The following is a 16,047-nucleotide window of genomic DNA, read 5'->3' as shown; positions in this document are numbered from 1 at the left end:
ACAGGAGCCGAGATACAGGATTTTAAAGTAATAAGTTAACCAGGAAGTGAATGGAGCAATAAAACTTCGGATCACATTAAAAAAATAATAAATAAATATATATATATATTTATTTATTTTTTGAAATGACGGACATATCCGTCAATGGCGGTGAAAGGGTGGATTTTAAATGACGGAGATGTCCGTCAATGGCAGTGAATGTGTTAAAAATAATGGAAAGGCTTTATTCCAGAGAAAGTCTCTAACAAGTGTCGAGATAGTTTCTGTGGAGTGGAAACAAGTATGCAGAGAAATTCATAAAACAACTAACTCCAAATATTGGAGAGAATTCGCATGGAAACTATACACTAGATTTTTTATTACACCAAACGTCCTCTCCAAAATTAATAAATCTGCTATATCGGCATGTTGGAGAAAATGTGGCGAGATAAGGGCAAATCACTCGCACATTTTCCTCTTCTGCCCCATTCTAAATTTGTTCTGGAAGTCAATTACAGAAGATATCACTAAGATTTTCAATTTGAAAAGAACACTCAACCCTGTAAACATTATTTGGGGGAAATTACCGTTAGAACTAACGCAAGAAATGGACAAATTCAGAATCCTTCGAAACAGGTAACATTGAACTGGCTAACGCCTTCAAGTCCACGGCCTAAAAAATGGAAAGAAACAGTACAGGAAATATGTGAAATGGAGAGAATATCGTTTCGAATTAGAAACAATGAGCCTGAGTTTAATAGATGGAGTAAATGGACAAATTATGGGGCCGCTTGACTAAGTTTGGAGAATGAGAGAGACCCAGCACCGACTCCACATCGGAAGTTCGGGCTGTGATCTTTTACTTAAATTATATATATAAAATAAAAAATAAAAAATACATATATATAGATTTATGAAAAAGGCAGTCAGCTCGTTGAGAACTGACATAAATGCAGAGACAGCAAAACGTGTTGGCAACATAGAGGACACCCCCCCCCCCCCCCCCCCCGTTTTAATTTTAATTTGTTAAGTTAGCATTATTAAATATCACTAGTATTATCATTATTATAATTTAACAGGTATTAGTATTAGGATAATTTGCATTGATTGATGTGTAATTACCTATTTATTTTTATTTATAGTTATTACTTTCTGATTATTGCATTATATTTTTTAACACTGGGTGTATAGATATAAAAAAAAAAAAAAAAAAACGTTTGCAAGAAGATAAGAAATGGAATGCAAATATTAAATGTAAACATGAATATCTTGCAATAAAAGTATTAAAAAAAAGGAAAGAGATAGTTTCTGAAGTTTACAAATACAAGCATTTATACACGTATTGTGGTAAAACAGTTCCTTCTCTTCACAGCGTCGTTGCAGCATAGTTAAATATATCTAGAGAGTGGACGGCCCTGCCCCCACCTATTCATTTAAATGAAAGTTGCTCACAAGCGCATGAAGCACCCAGAAGTACACTCTTCTTCCGGGATTGGCTCCAACGTTGGAGCCAATTGAGCAGGCGCACTAGCGTTTCAGATGATAGAAGCATGCGCAGTAGCGTCCTAAACGCGGAAGTCCAATATCAGATTTGGCCTCTGCGGTTCTGGGGGCTTGGTCGTCAGCCTAGGCGTCACAACCAGCTGGTGCACAGACGTCACAACCTTTATCTTGTCATCTCCAAGCAATCACCCATGTCACCGTGACTCATTGCAATATGCACAACAACGCAATATGTGACTGGCACCCTGCTATCTTGATGGGGCGAAGTACGTTAGACAATCAGTCTGACAACTCCGCCATCGGTGTGTGAATGGGTGAATGTAATGCACAATCTATGTAAAGCGCTTTGGATAAAAAGCGCTATATACATGCACCATTTACATCTTGGCTGCTACAGGCTACCAAATATCATGCCATATAATTGTGCTGAGACATTTTAGTTGTTTTATATCCCTTTTTATTTTTATATAACCCAAAAAACCTTTGTCTTTATTATTAATCTCCACCAGGAGAGTGTGTGTGTGTGTGTGTGTGTGTGTGTGTGTGTGTGTGTGTGTGTGTGTGTGTGTGTGTGTGTGTGTGTGTGTGTGTGTGTGTGTGTGTGTGTGTGTGTGTGTGTGTGTGTGTGTGTGTGTGTGTGTGTGTGTGTGTGTGTGTGTGTGTGTGTGTGTGTGTGTGTGTGTGTGGCCGCCTGCGAACTGCAATGCCCGTCCATCCAGCATTTGATTTTGCACTCCATTTTACAAGACATTGCATTTTCTAGTGCTTTCACTTCACTTAAATGTTTATTTTGTCTTTTATATGATTGTATTTTTCCTTCTCTTAACTTAAATATTCATCTGTGCGTACATAAACAAAACCAAAATTAAAATGAATTACAATACTGTAGTATAAATTACAAGCTCCTTCATATCCTCGGGTACGAAATGTATGAGAGCAGGAGACTGGGGCTTGTGGTGGGTATTTCCTGTAGAAACAGCATGTAAATACTGTTCAGTGGTCATGTGACATGACCTTTTATGACCCCAGCTAAATGAAGAACAGTTTAACCATTTTTTCACCGGATAGAGGTTAGCCCAATAGCCCAATGAGAGAATGAACAATGACTACTCTGATCATAGGTTTCACTTTCTACACTGTTATCTCCCTTACAAATTCTGTATGAAATCTAATTCAACAAAGATCTTCTCTTATAGGGGTCCCTGGAACAAAATCTTTTTTAAATAGTTGTATGCAGCCCAATGCATTGATAGCATCCGAATCAGGTGCAATTTGGGGGTCTTTGACATGAACATGTTTGTGAACCATGGAGTAGAGAGTTCACCTCCAACTACTGCAGATGTGCTAGTTAACACATACTTTACCATTGGTTACAATAATGATTTATTCATTCAAATACATCCCAGATTTCATGTTTAAGACTGAGAATGACTACTGTTCAGTTAAATGCATATGCATTCTGTAATTTATTTTCACACTGAATCTTTGTTCACTGAAGTGTTTTCACAAACCACACCTACGCTTTATTCCACCAATTAAAATGTAAAACGATCTCATGAATACTCAAATTGATATGCAAATATGCAAAATGCAGACCAGAAAAAAAGAAGCAGAAATATAAAAACCATAACTGCAAAATAAAAACTAGGTGTAAAGATAACAGTACCAACACAATAGCCTTCACAGAAAGTCTTGGCAAAGCCGTATGCAAAAGTCAACTTTATATACAAGCCCCAAAGATCCCTAAAAGGATTTGGAATTCCACCTCTATTGATTTATTGTTTAGGCTTTTAGCTGACACTGGCCTGCCTTTAGCTCTTATCCTGAGCAACAACTAAGTGTTCAGCATCACTGTAAATTGGCAAATGAGATATAATACTGTGTGAGGATGTAACCTGTCAACTATTGTATAGAAACTATACCCAAGAGTCTCTTTTAAGCCATTACAAGCGGGAAAGCATCATCAGTCATTTTAGATTTTAGCTATACATATAGCAACATATGTTTTTCAGAGCATACCGTGAAACCTTAGCAACAGGCCACCGGTGCTCTCTCTCTCGTATGTAGCAGATATACAAGCTTGCGTGACGCGCTGCGATCACATTTTACAGTGTTTGAGGTCCCAGAGATAATGAAAAAAAAGGTATCAAATGGGGTCAGTGGCCTAATGCATATCAAACTTGGGGTGGAGAATCTCTGGGTTTAGAGGTTGACCACTAAACTACTACCTCTACCTGTCCACCCAGCCTAGGCCTGCCTCTACGAGGGGTACTACCTTCAGGTTTGGCTGTGTTGTCAGAGAGGTGGTGGGGGTGAGAGTGATCTGCCTGGACAAAGTGACTAGTAGCTTGTGAAAGTCCTTCCTGGAACATTTTGCGGTCACGAGAACGCTGTTGTGCAGCCCTCCATTTAGCTCTTTTCTGTCTTTTGGCCTCTTCAGACATCTGCGATACCAGCACCCTCTTCTTGTAGTAGCTGAAAGAAAACAAGAGATAAGTGCTTCCTCTGCATTCATTATGTTAAACTTGAAGCATCTCAATCTGCAGTAGAGTCATAACCGGCCACCATCATGCACTGCAACATTTTTAATGAAGTATTGTAAGAAACAGTAATATCTAGGTGCTACAGTTTATCGATTTAATCGACTATAAAAATAATCAATAATCGTTAATTTGATAAAAAATAATCTAATCTTATAAGTGAAAATCTTCAAAACATTGACACGTTGTAACCATGTAGATCTGCTATTTTCAAAATTTTTGGACAAAGCATAAAATAGGACTTAAGTGGTTAATCGTTTTGTTAATTTTAAAATTACAGACAATCTAAAAATATTTCGATACAATAATCCCTAAGAAATTAATTGATATCCTTAAGCAATCATAATTGTATGAAGAAAAAAGGCTACCTTAGACGAGCCTTCTCCTTCAACATCTGTACACCTTCAGGTGTAGAACTAGAACGGCATCTTTCTCTGTACTGCCTTTGATTCTCTGCATTCATCACCTTTCCTGAGGTTATGGAAGCAATATTATCAGCACTGATGTGCAGCCTAGGAATAAACATCTACTATATTTGAACTGAGCAGTTTTTAATATTCAAAATTATAACCAGAGTTCAAATCATAATCAATATAATCCTACTCAACAAATCATTTCAGTAATTCGGATCTGATTGGAATCTTGATAAGTTAAAAGGATTCCTGGCTATTAAGCCAAATATGCCTTAATACATTATAATTGCCCTCTATAACTAAAAATATAAATAAAAACACCTTAAATATTTTATCTATTTTAGAAATAGTTAATCTTTTACTGAAGAGGGACAACACCTCGCTGGTTGATTTGTTTTGTCCATGCGTGTTCCAGCCTTATGGAATGCTGATGACATTTTTTAAATATTGTTTTGATGTTCATATTAACCTTAGGAAGTATCAAGTTGTTTTTTATCAGCTAATAACATGCTAATAACATTCCTTAGGGCTGGACCACACATGGACAAATGACATCATCAACTTGTGTAACTTGAGTAAAAGATTAAACATTTCTAAAATAACAAAATTATTTAAGGTGTTTTTTATTTTACATTTTAGCTATAGAGGGCAATTATAATGCATTAAGGCATATTTGGCTTATTAGCCAGGGATCCTTTTAACAAAGCGTTATACGTATCATCATAGAATTAGAGCTGTCATGATCATTACATTTTAATTTAATTTAATTACATAAAAAAACCCGAATAATTGCAATTAATGATTTGTGTTTTTGGCATTGAATATTGGAACATATAAATAACCATTACTTTTCTGTTAGGCTTTCAGGCTTTGCAAACAAAAATTGCACAAAACAGTTATGACAAATAACTTCAATAAACAAATAATTACTGGCAATGACCGATAGCCAACCAATCAAAATAAATAATGTAGTATGGCCAAATAGGCCATTAATAATTTTATACTTTAATTATGGAAATAGCCACTCTACAAGCTCACGTGTCAATTTGCGACGCGTTGTGAGCTTGTAGATAAATTTTTTTTTAAGGTTTCAAATATTTGAAAATGTTTCAACATGGAAACGATTCTGACGATTATGCAAACAAATGATAGCGATTATCTCAAATCTGCAAGCAGGCGATTATATTATGTAGGTGTAAACAATTTGACACCTAGGTGCTTGGGTGGCGCAGTGGTAAAGGTCCCTGCCCACCACCAGCGGTGTCATGGTGATTTTTTTTACTGGCAGGACGGTATTTTAATGACGTCACGCGAGCGCGCACGGCATGCGCACACCGCGCGCATTTTATTTTACCTTAAATTAGGAAACATGTTTGTATAGGAAATGTTTTTTAGCTTAGTTTTAGTCTTTTTAAACTAATACAAATTCAAGGAATGCCATGAATTATAGAGCTGAAACTAAAAGTTTGCTTTGAACGAGTATCTTTCTCTTCTTCGACGGTGGCTGAGGCATTGTTGCGTGCAGATAGGATACTGGCAGCAGCCCTGCTGAAGCCAACATGCTGTGCTGCTTACCGTGTTGTAGCCTATAGATGTGAGGAGTGAGGAATCTGAGGATACATTTTCACACTCACTTGTAAACCTGTTATATTATGCAAAGTAGCCATTTGGGTACTTGGTTCGTGAATCTACGGGGGGGCGCACGTTCTAGCGTGCACGTGTGCACGCGCGTGCCGTGCACTGTACCGTGCCGTACCTTGCACGTGAAAAGATTACTGGCCACACGCCGTCCTACTCCGTGTGGCCTCCACGACACCACTGCCCACCACCACGGAGGTTGCGAGTTCGAATCCACCGTGATGCATCCGGCATTGTCGGGCGTCTATACATACACAATCGGCCCGTGTTCGGGGGAGGGTGATACTGATCACTGCACGTAATCCTACGGGTTGGGGCGGCAGCGGGGAGTGTTGGGCGGGAGGAGTAGGATGAAGGCTATACGTCCTCCTGGTGGGGGCTCCTCACTGGCAGGTGAGTCAGTAGGATACGACAACAGTGACATCACAGAAATGTGTGTGAGGAGGAATCAATTGGCATCCGGCATTGTCGGGCGTCTATACATACACAATTGGCCCGTGTTCGGGGGAGGGTGATACTGATCACTGCAGTGACAGTGACATCACAGAAATGTGTGTGGGGAGGAATCAATTGGCATAACGACTAAATTGGGGAGGAAAAGGGGGTAAAAATAATTGTCTACTCTAAATAAAAAATAATAAAAAACTATTTGACAGGCCTACACAGAATGAAATCATACTTTTGCTATTGGGAGTCTTGAGACGTTTTTTGTGCTGATCACACCTCTCTGACTTGATTTTTTTTTTTTTAATATACTTTTTCTGCCTTTATTTCATAGTATACAGTAGACTGACAGGAAATGGGGAGAGAGAGAGATGGGGAGTGACACGCAGCAAAGGTCGTCGGGATCGGGGATTCGAACCCGTGACACGCTGTGCCCAGACCGCTACGCCAGCCGTCCAGGCCCACCTCTCTGACTTGACGAGCACCATTTCAACAGCAGCAGGCTCCTCTTTTACGCGTCATCCCAAAGCCTATACCACTTGTGCAAGGACACGCTGTGATTGGCCAGTAGCCCCTTTGAGTGGCAGTTGGGGCAAACGCTCAACCCAAAAAATGATTTATGATTCTGTGCCTATCAGTACATAACTCGAACGGCGCGGAGTTGGCTCAAGCGAACTTTGCAACGTTCGGCACGGCGACTCGCTCGCTTTAGCTTGCTCGTGGTGCCTCTCGTGGCTCAAGTTCACTTGAGACGGCGCGCCTCCGTTGCGGTAAAAAACGATACTTTACGGGCAAAACAATTTGTCCACAGTTGTTGTAGACGAGAGCCAGTTCCGCGTGCGTCACAGAAGCGGGGCGTGGTTATAGCACAAGCGTTATAGGCTTTGGTATGTCGCCTCTTTCACCACAGGACTGGTACCTAGTCTGGCTAATGAAAGACGATCAGTGATTCCTGTCTGTGAAGAGTGTGACATCTGCTGTTCAGGGTCCTCTTGGTTGGATGGCTCAGCAGCCATACCATCTTGACTTAGTGAGAAAACCAATGGAGACATTTTAGCTCCAACACCTATGGAGTGAAAACAGTGGTGTAAACTAAAGTAACTAAGTACATCTACTCAAGTTAAGTACTTAGTCTGTAGGCTACTTGTTAAAATGTTTAGGTGCTTCTTTTTGATTGATTGAATGCTTTATTAACAGTTTGCAAATAGTACAGTGGTACGAATACAATGATGTTAAAAGGACACAAAAAGCCCTAAGGGCTTGTTTCAATTGTGGTCCTGTGTATTCAATTCATCAAGACATACAATACTATACAAGACATCATCAACACTAGTAGCAATACACTTATATGAACAGAAAACAATTTGGGGGTGGGGGGGGGGTCTAAGTGTGTTTAGTCAAATATCAACACTTTTCCAGATTCACACAGAGCACATTCTGCTACCCAATGAGTGTAATGCTTCCTTTGGGGGGAGTAGACGACAGGTGCGGGCCGGGGTAATTAATCACACCTGTGTGCCCCATACGTATGTGCTGCTCCCCAAAGGAAGTTTGATAATTATGTTCAGTCGTGCAATCATTTTGTGGCCGCCGATGGTAGCTAGATGAATGTTGTCCGTGTGAATCTCGTGGAAAAGTGGAGATATTTTACTAAACACACTACGACATCTGCGATACCAGCACCCTCTTCTTGTAGTAGCTGAAAGAAAACAAGAGATAAGTGCTTCCTCTGCATTCGTTATGGTAAACTTGAAGCATCTCAATCTGCAGTAGAGTCATAACCGGCCCCCATCATGCACTGCAATATGAGCATGCACTGCATATTTTTTAAATAAGTATTGTAAGAAACAGTGATATCTAGGTGCAACAGTTCATCGATTTAATCGACTATAAAAATTATCCATTATCGTTAATTTGATATAATAATCGATACAAAAATCTATCCCTATTTTTTTTTTTGAAAAGTGAAAATCTTCAAAACATATAGAAAAATGGACACGTTGTATCCTTGTAGATCTGCTATTTTCACTATTTTTGCACAAAGCATAAAATAGGACTTAAGTGGTTAATCGATGTGTGCAGAAAAGTGGAGATATTTTACTAAACACACGTTTTCTGCCACAACTTTCAAATGGATATGAAACTAGAGGACAATTATAACACACGCAGCAGAGCAACTTTAAATGCCGCCACAATGAGTCTGCTACCCGGGAGGGCATAGGATAGGGGTGATCTATGCCTATGGCTGTGTATCTGAAATACATCATGAAATGTATGTAATATCAGTATCATTCACAGCATTGAGGGGCTAACGTTAATATAGACATTAATATGATCATGCAATATATATGCAATACCTGCCTTTAGCTCTTATCTAGAGCAACAACCAAGTGTTCAGCATCACTGTAAATTGGCAAATGAGAAACTGTGTGTGAGGATGTAACCTGTCAACTATTGTATAGAAACTACCCAAGAGTTTCTTTTAAGCACTTTTAACCTGGCGTCCCCATTTTGAGCATGTCACTGTAGGCAAAATTCCCCCAAAAATCGGAAATGGACCACACGTGGATCTGCTATTTTAGCGATTTTAGCCCTTACAGGTCCATTTGGTTCCATTATTTTGTACACTTTCAGTGTACACATTTTACAAGGATTTTACAGTGTAGATTGGGGTCCCAGAGATAATAATTAAAAAAAGGTATCAAATGGGGGTCTGTGGCATAATGCATATCAAACTTGGGGTGGAGAATCTCTGGGTTTAGAGGTTGACCACTAAACTACTACCTCTACCTGTCCACCCTGCCTAGGCCTGCCTCTACGTCATCGAGGGGTACCTTCAGGTTTGGCTGTGTTGTCAGAGAGGTGGTGGGGGTGAGAGTGATCTGCCTGGACAAAGTGACTAGTAGCTTGTGAAAGTTCTTCCTGGAACATTTTGCGGTCACGAGAACGCTGTTGTGCAGCCCTCCATTTAGCTCTTTTCTGTCTTTTGGCCTCTTCAGACATCTGCGATACCAGCACCCTCTTCTTGTAGTAGCTGAAAGAAAACAAGAGATAAGTGCTTCCTCTGCATTCGTTATGGTAAACTTGAAGCATCTCAATCTGCAGTAGAGTCATAACCGGCCCCCATCATGCACTGCAATATGAGCATGCACTGCATATTTTTTAAATAAGTATTGTAAGAAACAGTGATATCTAGGTGCAACAGTTCATCGATTTAATCGACTATAAAAATTATCCATTATCGTTAATTTGATATAATAATCGATACAAAAATCTATCCCTATTTTTTTTTTTGAAAAGTGAAAATCTTCAAAACATATAGAAAAATGGACACGTTGTATCCTTGTAGATCTGCTATTTTCACTATTTTTGCACAAAGCATAAAATAGGACTTAAGTGGTTAATCGATGTGTTGATATATAAAATTATCAAAAAATCAAAAAAATAATGGATTCAATAATCACTAAGAAATTAATTAATATCCTTAAGCAATCGTATTTCGTATGAACATAAAAAAGCTACCTTAGACGTGCCTTCTCCTTCAACATCTGTACACCTTCAGGTGTAGAACGGCATCTTTCTCTGTACTGCCTTTGTTTCTCTGCATTCATCACCTTTCCTGAGGTCATGGAAGGAATATCATCAGCAATGATGTGCAGCCTATTAATAAAAATGGTAAAAGGTGCATTTATATAGTGCTTTTATCCAAAGCACTTTACATAGATTGTGCATTACATTCACCCACTCACACACCGATGGCGGAGGAAACCATGCTCATTGGGAGCAATTCGGGGTTTCAGCGTCTTGCTCAAGCAGACAAGGACACTTCGACACTAACTCTGGGGGAGCCCGGGATCGAACTGGGAACCTTGTGGTTCCCATCTGGCCGCTCTACCCCTGAACCGCTGCCCCATAAACAGCTACTATATTTGAACTCTGCACTTTTTATTATTCAAAATTATAACCAGAGTTCTAATCATAATCAATATACCGTAATCGAATACTCAAAACTTCATTTCAGTAATTCGGATCCGATCTTGATAAGTTAACAAAGCGTTATAGTGTAACGCCAAGGAAGTCGAGGCGACACCCTGCAGTGGTCCTCACAGACCTTGACTATGCGGATGACATCAGTTTGCTCTCTGACAACGTGGAACAAGCACAAGAACTACTGAACAGGGTAGAGCTAGAGTGCGCCAAGGTCGGCCTCAGGCTAAACGCCAAGAAAACTGAGGTCCTCACCTACAACGTTCCACCAGAACATCAACCTCTGACTACAGCAGGAGGCACTGTGCTGAAAGAAGTCGAGGACTTCAAATACCTGGGCTCATGGGTCAACTCAACTGAGAAAGATCTTAAAGTGAGGAAGGCACTTGCATGGAGGGCCCTGAATGGCATGACCAGTGTATGGAACTCCAATCTCCCCCGCCAAATCAAACTCAGCTTCTTCTACGCGACAGTAGAGTCCGTTCTTCTCTATGGCAGTGAATGCTGGACCCTGAAACCAGCCCTTGAGAAGTCCCTGGACGGGTGCTACACCAGGATGCTGCGTGCAGTGCTTAACATCAGCAAGAGTGCGCATGTTACCAACAGAATCCTGTATGAGGGAATACCAAGGGTGAGCGAGAAGATTGCAAAGGAGAATGAGACTAGCAGGACACTGCCAAAGGCTCCGAGAGCTGCCAGCCAGCAAACTGGTGCTGTGGGAACCAACACATGGGCACCGGTCAAGAGGACGCCCCACACTAACATATGTGGACACGCTCAAGAAGGATGCAGGAGCCCATAGCACCAATGAGCTGGCCAGATGTATGGAGAGTCGGGATGACTGGAAGCAACGATGGAGGGCTCGTCTGAGGACGACCTAGAGAGTTATACTTCATATAAACTTAGGGCTGTCACGATCATTACATTTTAATTTAATTACATTTTTTTTACAAATAATTGCAATTAACGATTAGTGTTTTTGGCATTGAATATTGGTAACATATAAATAACAATTACTGTACATTTCTGTTAGGCTTTTAGGCTTTGCAAAAAAAAATTCAAATTGCACAAAACCGATATGACAAATAACTTCAATAAACAAATAACTACTGACAATGACCGATACACCTACCAATAATCAAAAATAAATAATGTAATATGGCCATATTTATACTTTAATTATAATTACGTTAATTGTGGGAATAGCCACTGTAAAATAGAGTCCATGAACCTTCATCAAGATCCCGCAGGATCACGTGAGACCCGCGAGATCACGTGAGACTCAATACAGGAAGAGACTGTCACAGAAAAACGTTCTCATTGCTAAAATGCAGACCTACCATCCTTCTGAAAGAGAATATTGTTTGTTGCCTATAATTTAGTTTAGTTCCAGTTTATAATGCAGTGGGTTACATGTGTGCGTTACTGAACTAAAAGTAAGTGCCTTTCATGTTGTTCAGTTGAGATTTAACAAGTTACAGTGATGTATATATGCATTTGTTATTTAGCTAACAATAGGTGAATTCCTTTCTGTGCTGTAATGTTTACAACAGCTAATACAAGCAGAGTTGTAGCCTGAATGTTTTGTGATATCCACATGTTGTATAATTCAGTAGTGTGAGCTGTTAAGTAAGCTTTACATTGTGTTTCACAATATGGCAGCTCCCATTCTTACAATTACTGTGCCTATTGGAAATGTTACTGTTTAATATGCATTTATTTACCAGCAGTAATGTTAGCTATGGTTAACAGTATACTGTATGCTGTTCTTTCATTTGTTTATTAAGTTATTGATTTATTGTGATAAGCACTGATGTTATTATTTCTATTTGTGCTTCCCATTTAGACCACATATCTACCCCCACCCTAATCTTCAATAAATCCGGCTAAAGGCCAAAGACTTACTCTGTGTGTTCTTACAAACACCTGTGGTGATGACCACCCTACCTGAACCACCCTAGCCAGAAGCTAAGTCAGCTACAGCCACTCTACAAGCTCACAACGCGCCACATTGCGACACGTTGTGAGCTTGTAGATCTGTAATTTTTTTTAAATGTTTCAAACATCTGAACATTGTTCAACACGGAAACGATTCTGACGATTTTGCAAAAAGAAGAGATTGCGATTATCTCAAATCTGCAATCAGGCGATTATGTATAGGTCTAAAAATTGTGACAGGCCTACACAGAATGAAATCATACTTTTGCTGTTGCGAGTCTTGAGACGGTCTATGTGCTGATCACATCCCTGCTCACACATCTCTGTCTTGATTTCAACAGCAGGAGGCTCGTCTTTGACCACAGGACTGGTACCTAGTCTAGCTAATGAAAGACAAGCTGTGAATCCTGTCTGTGAAGAGTCAGAGTGTGACATCTGCTGTTCAGGGTCCTCTTGGTTGGATGGCTCAGCAGCCATACCATCTTGACTCAGAGAGAAAACCAATGGAGACATTTTAGCTCCAACACCTATGGAGTGAAAACAGTGGTGTAAACAAAAGTAACTTAAGTACATCTACTCAAGTACTTAGTCTGTAGTCTGTACTTAAAGTAAAATGTTTAGGTACTTCTACGTGTGTTTGGTAAAATATCAACACTTTTCCACGAGATTCACACAGGCAGCACATTACTAACCCAACGGGTAGAAATGCTTCCTGGGGGGGGGAACATGACAGGTGCGGGCGGGGTCAAGTGTCATACAGTGGTGGAAAGAGTAGGCTACTCACATTTCTTAATTAAGTAAAATTATCAATACTGCAATGTAGATTATACTCCATTACAAGTAAAAGTTCAGAATTCAAAATTTACTTGAGTAAAAGTACAAAAGTATTGGTATCAAAATGTACTTAAAGTACCAAAAGTAGAAAGTAAAGTACTCATTATGCAGAATGTCCCGTTTAAAGGTTTTTAAATGCACACAAATCTTTTGAAAATAGCAGATCTCAGGGGCGCTGACTTTTGTGCGCGACCATGGGGGCTGAACTTGACCACCACTCGCGCCCCCCCCCCCCTCCACCCACTGCGTCGCGGGCATGTAGGCGCGCGAAGCGCGCGCGATTTTTTTTTGCTTAATTAATTCATTAAATGACCATAAAACAACATTAACAACACTCTACCCATCCTTCAGTGTGTCCCATCCTCAAATGTTTTACTTAAATAAAAGTACTTATTTTAGTAGTAGCCTATAGTTACTTCTACTCCACTACATATAGACAAATATTGTACTTTTACTCCACTACAATTATTTGATAACTTTATTTACTATAGTTACTTTGTAGATTTTGATTATTATTATTACAAAACCACTTATACAGTATATATACTTTGGCAATTTGAAAATAGCAGATTTGCGATGCGTTGTGAGCTTGTAGATCTGCTATTTTCAAAGAATTTGTATACATTTTACACGTTTGAAAACTTGTGAAATGGGACCTTCTGCATAATGAGTACTTTTACTTTTGGTACTTTAAATACATTTTGATACCAATACTTTTCTACTTTTACTCAAGTACATTTTGAATACCTTACTTTTACTTGTAATAGAGTATTTTTACACCGCAGAATTTATACTTTTGTTTAAGTAAAACATTTTAGTACTTTTTCCACCACTGGTATTCAGTGCATGCAGTGAGTGACTGTTAGTGCACACAGGACGAGGGAGTCAAGGGACACAGCATAGCGACCCTTCATTTCAATAAGGGCACACGGCAGAGCCAAAACCTGCAGAACATGTTTAGCACACAGCCATAGCCATGGTTCACATGACGCTTGGTGCCGAGTCCCCCTGGTCTAAACAAGTTGTGTTCGATTTTTCGAGCCGCAATAGCCCCGCCCCCCCCCCCGCCGCGAGCCGTTTCTCTGTCTGGGCAATTGTTCTAGGTGTCAACGGCGCGTTAACACCTATCTGCGCCCCGCTATAGTAATGGTAATAGTAATGGTACTGTAAGTTTGAGCCTGACATCTGAGATTCATGAGGGGGCTGACCAATTGACTGTGGGGGCGCTAGCCCCGACGCCCCCACGTCATCGGCGCCCCTGGCAGATCTACAAGCTCACAATCAATGCATTGTGGGTTTGTAGGTGGCTATTTTCAAATGGCTGAAATGTAAAGGGCTGAAGTGGTTAATGTATGTTTTGTAATAATAATCAAAATCCCCAAAGTAACTAGTAACTAAAGTGTTCAAATAATTCAGTAAAAGTACAATATTTGCCTCTGAGAGTGAGTGGAGTAGAAATAAAAACTAAGTACATTTACTCAAGTACTAACCTAACTCTTAACCACTGCACACATAGGTGCATTGTTGCGGGCCGGGGTCATTAATCACACCTGTGTGTATGTGCTGCAGCGCTTCCCAAAGGGAGTTTATTACGTTCAATCCTGCAATTATTTCGTGGCCGCTGATGGTAGCTAGATAGATGAATGTCTTCCGGACCGTCCGTGTGAATCTCGTGATGAAACTAGAGGACAGTTATAGCTGGTCGCAGCAATTAATTATTGGGTGAGTAGTTCACGCAGCAGACCAACTTTAAATGCTCTCAACTACGCGACCCTATCGGTTGGGAGGTGTATTGCACTTTGATATATTATGAGAAAATGGCCGCCGATCGGATTAAAATGCTTTTTATTGAACAATACGGAAGATAAGGGGGTACTTATACCCACCCGAAGTGAATTGTAACATCCGTGGCCATGGGGTAAGCACTTTATATTTGAAATTTGAACGTTTATGTAGATGTACGGGCTGTAAATGGAGAAAGTGCAAAAAACAGGTTGAAGTGTTGTCATGTTTCAGGGCTAGCCTAGTATTAATATAGAAATCTTGCAATACTCACAGGGAAACTCCACTTCTTGCTCATTTGCCCCACTGTAAACACAGTTTGTGGTGAAGGTGTTAGTATTGACTTTACAGAATAACAGTTCGTCTTCAGTCTGTTTCAACCTGAGCTCCAGTCGACTGATTTCAACGTCTCTCTCATCCAGCATAGTTTTATATTCCCTTATTGTACCGTTGTTGACTTTGTAAATGATGTCCACTACGGCGCGTATGGCATTTTTAACGGCATTTTCAACGACACACGAGTCATGAATACTCAGATCTGAATTAATAGTTCTGTTAGAATAATTCATTTTACTAATAATGTTAGCACAACGCAGTGATACCCTCAAGAACAACAAAAGGTTAACTGAAGGAAGAAGCTTGCAGTAAAATAATCAGAGTAATTAGATCAATCAATTTATAATTAAACGTTCAACAAAGATGCAAAATAAAAGCGAAATGAAACATGTGTGACTGGATTGTACAACAACACGCATGCCGTGTTGCCATATTATGTGAGGGAAATAAGCAATCAGGTCTAGGAAAACAAGCCCAAAAGAAGCAACTAGGCCACAAGAGCACTTTATTGGCTATTTGAAAACACGCTGTGAGCTTGTAGATCTGCTATTTTCAAAAAATATTTTTGAAACATTCTAACAACACAAATCTGGTACAGGGCGCCCTGGCACAAAACATTAAAATGTTTTGTTGTAAAATGTGTTGTTGTAAAA

At 39.9% G+C, this 16,047-nt stretch overlaps 1 protein-coding gene across 1 annotated transcript; it reads right to left on the bottom strand.

The window, feature by feature from the left end:
- Positions 1-2,891: 2,891 nt before the first annotated feature.
- On the bottom strand, positions 2,892-15,778 carry LOC308084315 (uncharacterized protein). The gene is made up of 7 exons (XM_080426903.1): positions 15,333-15,778; positions 12,706-12,969; positions 10,040-10,136; positions 9,352-9,551; positions 7,437-7,583; positions 4,391-4,493; positions 2,892-3,957 (listed from the first exon to the last, which is right to left on the bottom strand). Exons 1-7 carry the CDS (start codon positions 15,625-15,627, stop codon positions 3,699-3,701), a joined length of 1,365 nt encoding a protein of 454 aa, XP_080283029.1. The 5' UTR covers positions 15,628-15,778; the 3' UTR covers positions 2,892-3,698.
- Positions 15,779-16,047: the final 269 nt, after the last annotated feature.

This window comes from Gymnoscopelus braueri, assembly GCF_963280865.1.
Source record: "Gymnoscopelus braueri genome assembly, chromosome: 4".
Taxonomy (NCBI): Eukaryota; Metazoa; Chordata; class Actinopteri; order Myctophiformes; family Myctophidae; genus Gymnoscopelus; species Gymnoscopelus braueri.
Note: the sequence above shows the minus strand (reverse complement) of the source record. Positions and strands in the feature narration are given on the sequence as shown.